Below are 7,500 nucleotides of genomic sequence, written 5' to 3'. Positions count from 1 at the left end.
TCTCAACTTCTGCCCGCTGATATCAAACGAAATAAGTACAAATACACACCAAAATATATAACTATATTTAAACATATACATATATAACTATACATATATGTATGTATTAACACACACACACACACACACACACACACACACATATATATATATATATATATATATATATAATCACATAAACAAGTGCAGGTAACAACTAAACAATGGGAACGGAGAGAAAATGTTGGGGATGATATAGACCCTTCAAAGAGTTGGGGCTGTTTGAGAGTCAAACATGAGGGAGAGAGAGAGAGAGAGAGAGAGAGAGAGAGAGAGAGAGAGAGAGAGAGAGAGAGAGAGAGAGCTAACTGTTTATTCCATGGACATTGTAAAAGTCCGAATTTCACTCACCCTCACCAAATTTCACGAATTTGCTGATATTTATGATTATATATTCCTCTCGGTATGGAGTCATTGACACAAACCGAATACTGCAGATGAATGTAATCGAATTTACGTGGCATAAATTAAATGAATATATTTTGATTTATATTTTGTGGACATTCCTAAACTAATTGAAATCCTCATGTCCGTAACATTCTATAGGACCTTCAACATCTAACCCGAAGCACGATATTTAACCTTAACCTGAACATGAATATGGAAGTAATGATATGTATTTTCTCCACATTTGAAAGACATTCCTTGCTCCAGGCATTTTTTACTCTCTTCGTGCGATTAATGTAATGTGGATATCTTTTAGACGTCCGACATTTCGTCAAAGAAAGTCCCTAGGCAATTGTAAAATATCTGGGAAAACAACAAAACTAGCATCGTGTGTATGTGGAAAGGTGTGTGTTGGGTGTCAGTGGGTGGGTGGGTGGAGTGCAAGTGTGAATGCACGCTTATCTCCCTGCACAGGAGGGACAACAACGACAACAGCAACAACAACAACAAAAAGAATGAATAAATAAATATAACAGCAAGCGTGAGAACAGTACAGAACTGAAACTGTACATCTGATTTTTAAAAATTTTGTTTATCTTTTTCTCCTTTTTTTTTTTCTTCTTTTTTTTCTTTTTTTAACTGAAGGCAAGGTCATTCCAAAAGCCCGCTGATCCATTTGACAAACTGTGGTCGTCCCCAAGTCTACAACACCGCGAAAGCTTTATCATTTTCTTCTGTCTCCCTTCACAGAGGGCCGCAGTGTCATGGTCAGCAATGACCTTGAGGCGGGCAGGGTTCCTCAGAGCGTGCAACCCGTCACGTGACCGCAGCACACGGGGCAGTTGAACTGCAAGTTGTCGTTCCTGGCACAGTAGTCCTGGCAGTACTGGGGCGTCATGTGAGCCTGACAGAAAGGTTGGTCCTCACACACGTCTGGAAAAGATAAACGAGAAGATGATGATGATGATGATGATAAACGAGAAGATGATGATGATGATAATGAAGAAGAAGAAGAATGAGAAACGAGAAGAAGGGGAATGAGAAGAAGAAGAAGGAGGAGGAGAAGAAGAAGAAGGAGAACAAGAACAAGAAAAGAAGAATTAGAAAAGAAAAGGAAGGGAAGAAGGGAGGGAGGAAGGAATGGGAAAGAGGAAAAAGGAAAAAAAGGGGTGAAGAAAAAAAAAAGAACAAGAAGAACAAGAACAGTGAGAAAAAAGGAAAAAAAGGGAAGGAAGGAAGAAAGAAAGAAAGAAAGAAAGGAAGGAAGGAAGGGGGTGAAGAAGGAAGAGGAGGAGGAGCTGGTTTTTGCCTTTGTGCCCTTGAGCCGTCACAGGCCCCCTAAGTAAGGACTGGAGTAGACATCATTCCTTCATGGTTCTCCACTTTGTGGTGAGTTAGTTTGGAGCTTGATGATGGCGCTTGTTTAGATTTATTAGGCATTCATAAAAAAAAAAAGAAACGTAACACACACGCACGCACATGCAAAGAGACACATAGCAAGGGGATATAGCCTTCAGAATGGTGGGGGGTGGGAGGATGGGACATTCGGTTAACTCACTTTGGCAGGCCTTTCCATGGAATCCCTTGTCACATGTACAGAAGCACTCTCCGTTTTCTCCGTAAGGTGTGCCATGGCCACTGCAGTTTGTGGTCGAACAGTCTGCACAGAGAGACAGAGAGAGATAACGATGACGATCTTTTTTTTATCAGATAGAGGACGAAGCCCCTTACTGAAGGAGGTGACATTAAAGAAGAGGAATGTATAGAATTAACATGACACACGATACATCTACAATACAAACCAACCCAAAATAGCTAACACAAATATTCAACAACAACACACACACACACACACACACATATCTATCTATCTATCTATCTATATATATATATACAATTGTAGGAGGGTGTTTTGTGTGTGTGTGTGTGTGTGTGTGTGTGTGTGTGTGTGTGTGTGTGTGTGAGAGAGAGAGAGAGAGAGAGAGAGAGTGTGTGTGTGTGTGTGTGTGCGTGCGCGCGCGCATATGAGTGTTCTTTGTGCGTGCGAGCGGAGTGTGCGTGTATTGGGCATATTTTGTGTGTGTGTGTGTGTGTGTGTGTGTGTGTGTGTGTGTGTGTGTGTGTGTGTGTGTGATTGTTCGTATTTGCAATTTATAGTATTGACGGTGTAGCCTATGTAGAATTTTGTTTTCTATCTAACGTTTTCACGTGCTGCTACGCACTTTTGTATATGTATTGTTTCACGTGAGGCGCTTGGTGTCACATTGTATTGGACGTTTGCGTCATGTCAGTACTTTACGTTATATTAAGAACTATACATCATATTTTGAGAGAGAGAGCCATTGGGTATGCCCGACAAGATGGACAAGTAACGCGGTGATGGGGCACAACACGATATCAGATGTTTCGCAGATGAGGGAAGGGTGTGGATAAAAATGGGTCTCAGGGTGAAAAAAGGGGGGTGGGGTGAGGGGTGGGGGCGGGGGGCAGGGAGAAGATGAGGTGGGGGAGGGAGGGAGGGGGCGGGGCATTCCTCATGAGACCTGGCTCACCTTTCTGGCACTGCAGCCCTGTGTACCTGCTGGGGCACTCACACTGGCACGTGGCGTTGTTCACCACGCCCCCGTTCTGACACTGTACCCAGGAACAGGCTGAGAAAAAAAACATCATCACATCACACGTTTATTGTTTCACCTCATTTATACCTCAGCTCAGTTTTGTTGAAATCCAAGTTTGATCACGTTTAAACTTCTAGCTATGGTGACATCCGTCGCATATTTAATATCTACATGTATCAGGACAGGACTTTATATAAGATGTTGTCCTATTCATCAATAGCTGTGTTGTATTGTGACATGTTCCGAACAAAATACGGTTTAAACCGACAACAAAAAAGTCACAGGTAATGTTGGGGGAGGCTGCTATGTGTGCCGTGTGCATGGTGCTTTGGTACAGACAGACACACAAAGACACAGACACAGACACAGAAAGACACAAACGCACACTGCACAGAGAGACGCATACAGAGACACAGACAGAGACACAGACAGAGACACTGGAACAAAGACAGGCAGATAAAGCCACTGACCAGGACAGTGGCCAACAACGATGGGGACATATTTTTGAGGTCTGCTAAGACAGACAGGAGACATACACAAAGAAATACAGAGACACACAAACACAGACATGCAAAGACACACACACACACACACACACACACACACACACACACACAGAGGCAGAAAGCTACTGACCCGGGCAGTAATAGACATACACAGAGAAACACACACACACACACACACACACACACACACACACACACACACACACACAGAAAGCCACTGACCCGGACAGTAATAGACATACAGAGAAATACACACACACACACACACACACACACACACACACACACACACACACACACACACACACACACAACACACACACACACACACACACACACACACACAGAGAAAGCCACTGACCCGGGCAGTAGCCACACAGGTGGGGACACATCAGGGGGTCAGCTATGACGGTTTTGTGTCTGCCGCAGTCCGCCTTGGTCAGCCGCCCGTCCCGACAGGACGGGAACGGGTCAGGTATGGAGCAGTCCACTGAAACACACACACACACACACACACACACACACACACAACACAAACACACACAGATAAGTACAAAGAAGGCACGCACACACACACACACACACACACCGCAAACAAGGCAGAAACAAGGCACAAGGCACACACACACACACACACACACACACACACACACACACACACACATACTCCACACACACACACACACACACACACACATACACGGCCGCATGTACAAGGCACACACCCACACACACCGCAAACAAGGTTCACACACCGAAAACAAGGTTCACACACACACACACACACACACACACACACACGCACGCACGCACGCACGCATGCACACCGAAAACAAGGTTCAGACACACACACACACACACACACACACACACACACAACACACACACACCGAAAACAAGGTTCACACACACACACACACACACACACACACACACACACACACACACGCACGCACACACGCAGTTTCTTTCAGCTTTAAAGGGCGTCAAAGCGAGCGAGAGAGAGAGAGGGAGACAGAGACAGACAGAAATATTGATTTGTTTATTCTTTATTTCAGTTCGAGAATGATCTAAAGAGAGGGCAAGAGAGACAGAGAAAGACTTCTAGACAAACACAGACGGACACAGGTCGACAGAGACAGACCGACAGACAGACAGACAGAGCCACACCAAACGTACCATCCTGGCAGTTCTCTCCTGTCTTCCCCTCCTGACAGACACACTGACAGGTGCTGGGGTCTATCTCGCCCCCGTTGTAACACAGCTTGCCGCCACAGTCTGGTGACCAAGAAGAATTCGTTCAGCTTTGAAAGGAGAAGAAAGGAGGAGGAAGAGCAGTCTTAAAGTAGACCGTCGGGTGCACCGTATTTCAAGCTATTTTTGCTTAACGATGACGTTTCGTAACTCTTTTGTGTGAAGTTCTGAAAGGCTATCGACCGATCGTCTGGTTTCACCGACAGTTGCGCAAGGATTTCGCACAGAAGAGAACAGGCTGCGAACCAAGGAAAGATACTCAAAGCCTGTTTTAGAAAATAAACATCGCAAAACGGGATGAAAAGTTTATGGTGATGTTCGCTTGAGAGCTGACGGGGAACGGAACGACGAAGATGCACGAACATGAAGATAAGGGACGCAATACCTTGAGGGGATTGTTTGACCTGCACATCACTCGGTTGTTTCCCTTGGATCGTCTGAACTGTGTGCTGTTTCAAAACACACAGCTCACTTTGGGAAATTATTTCTTTTTGTGACTGTGTGTTCCATACACCCAAGTTCATCGATCGACAGCAGACACACACTAATTTCCAACGCTGCCAATGAATGATCGAGCCACTGGATCACAGCGAGTTTTCTTTCTGTATTTCTTTAACCTTGGGAAAGTGTGACGGAATTGTGACACGTTCGAGAGTTCATTATCGCTTCGAGAAATATTCTTCCAGTCGCTGCGGCAAAGGAGCTGTGAAGGATAGTCGTCGAGACATTTTATGGAAGAGCTTCGTCATCTGTTCACTGAGTAAACTGTATAATGAGCCAATTATAATGACGCCAAGAAGCTGATCCCACCCAGGTTAGATACATCATAGACTTGTTGTTGCGAAGTTTGAAACAGATGCACTGTCGATGCTGAGACTGGAAGATGAATTGAGGTATGTACAGCATTGTGTTCTTGTCCATCTGTGTTGTTTGTCTCCACGTCTTTCTCTTATTCGTAATCATCATTCATGTCATGGCCAGTATCTTATTGCCTTTTCTGATTTTTGTTCCTCTCTCTTTTACTCTTTTTGTTTATATATCTGTCTATCCATCCATCTATCTATCCATCCATCTATCTGTGTCTATCTACCTATTTAATATTTTTTTTGTAATTATATTTCTATCTATCTATCTATCTATCTATCTATCTATCTATCTATCTATCTATCTATCTATCTATCTATCTGTCTATCTATCCTTTTCTTTCTTTGTTTTGGGAATTGTGTTTTTTGTTGTCATTTTCATTCGCTTTCTTTTTCTTGCGTTTTGAAATCTCGGCCTTGAACCCAAACCGATAATCGATAAATCGATACAGATAAACAACAACATATACCATGATTTGAAGCGGTGATTACAGCCCTGTAGTACAGTTTCACATCTAATCATAAAAAGAACAAATGGAGGAATGAATATAACTTTGAATGAATGAATGGTTTAAAATGTTTAAACATCTGAATCAATGTAATATTGAATGGATGACTGATTTAAAATGTCTAAACATCTGAATGAATGTAACATTAAATGAATGACTGATTTAAAATACCTAAACATCTGAATGAATGTAATTTTGAGAGAATGAGTGTAACATTAAATGAATGATTGATTTAAAACACCTAAACACCTGAATGAATGTAACATTGAATGAATGAATGAATGAATGACGTGAAATGCCTAAACATCTGAATGAATGTAACATTGAATGAATGATTGAATGATTTAAAATGTCTAAACATCTGAATGAATGTAACAGCAAATGAAAGAAAGAATGAACAAATGGCTGAATTAACGTAGAATTGAATGAATGAATGAATGAAAAAGCATAAACAGGTAACTAAACGTAAACACAGCCGAATGAACGGATGAACGAATGAACGGATGTGTGGACGGGTGAGTGAGCGAGAGTGAATAATTGAATTCATTAACGATGACTGAGTGAGGGAATTAATGAACGACCCACCGCACAACTTTCCACTGGCATCACAGTTGTCAAGGCAGTCTCCACAGGGTGGCCCGCTTTTGTATGGAGGTTTGTCGGCGTTTAGACTGCACACACACACACACACACACACACACACACACACACACACACACACACACACACACACACACACACACACACACTATGTCGTTAGTTGCAAACGAGTGGGTGAAGGAATGAGAGTGTGTGTGTATGTTTATGTTTATTTGTATTTCTATTTGTATTTGTATTTCGTTTTATCACAACAGATTTCTCTGTGTGAAATTCGGGCTGCTCTCCGCAGGGAGAGCGCGTCGCTATACTACAGCACCACCTTTTTTTTGTATTTTTTCCTGCGTTTAATTTTATTTGTTTTTCCTATCGAAGTGGATTTTTCTACAGAATTTTGCCAGGAACAACCCTTTTGTTGCCGTGGGTTCTTTTACGTACGCTAAGTGCATGCAGCACACGAGACCTCGGTTTATCGTCTCATCCGAATGACTAGCGTCCAGACCACCACTTAAGGTCTAGTGGAGGGGGAGAAAATATCGGCGGCTGAGCCGTGATTTGAACCAGCGCGCTCAGATTCTCTCGCTTCTTAGGCGGACACGTTACCTCTAGGCCATCACTCCTCAATCTCTCTCTCTCTCTCTCTCTCTGTGTGTGTGTGTGTGTGTGTGTGTGTGTGTGTGTGTAACTCGGTTTATTGTCTATTCACCTCTAAGTGATTTCGATACGT

At 43.0% G+C, this 7,500-nt stretch overlaps 1 protein-coding gene across 1 annotated transcript in view; it reads right to left on the bottom strand.

The window, feature by feature from the left end:
* The window catches only part of LOC143297192 (cysteine-rich venom protein Mr30-like), a 22,238-nt gene that overhangs the window by 308 nt on the left and 14,430 nt on the right, over window positions 1-7,500 (bottom strand). Inside the window, exons 7-12 of the mRNA XM_076609396.1 lie at window positions 6,762-6,847; window positions 4,730-4,828; window positions 3,912-4,040; window positions 2,979-3,077; window positions 1,985-2,086; window positions 1-1,359 (exon numbers count right to left, since the gene is read on the bottom strand). The exon at window positions 1-1,359 is cut by the window's left edge and continues 308 nt beyond it. Of these exons, the coding sequence (XP_076465511.1) occupies window positions 1,226-1,359; window positions 1,985-2,086; window positions 2,979-3,077; window positions 3,912-4,040; window positions 4,730-4,828; window positions 6,762-6,847 (649 nt within the window). The 3' untranslated portion in view covers window positions 1-1,225. The remainder of the gene's footprint in view (window positions 1,360-1,984; window positions 2,087-2,978; window positions 3,078-3,911; window positions 4,041-4,729; window positions 4,829-6,761; window positions 6,848-7,500) is intronic.

Source organism: Babylonia areolata, chromosome 22 (assembly GCF_041734735.1).
Source record: "Babylonia areolata isolate BAREFJ2019XMU chromosome 22, ASM4173473v1, whole genome shotgun sequence".
Classification (NCBI taxonomy): Eukaryota; Metazoa; Mollusca; class Gastropoda; order Neogastropoda; family Buccinidae; genus Babylonia; species Babylonia areolata.
This window is presented reverse-complemented; position numbering and strand designations above follow the sequence as displayed.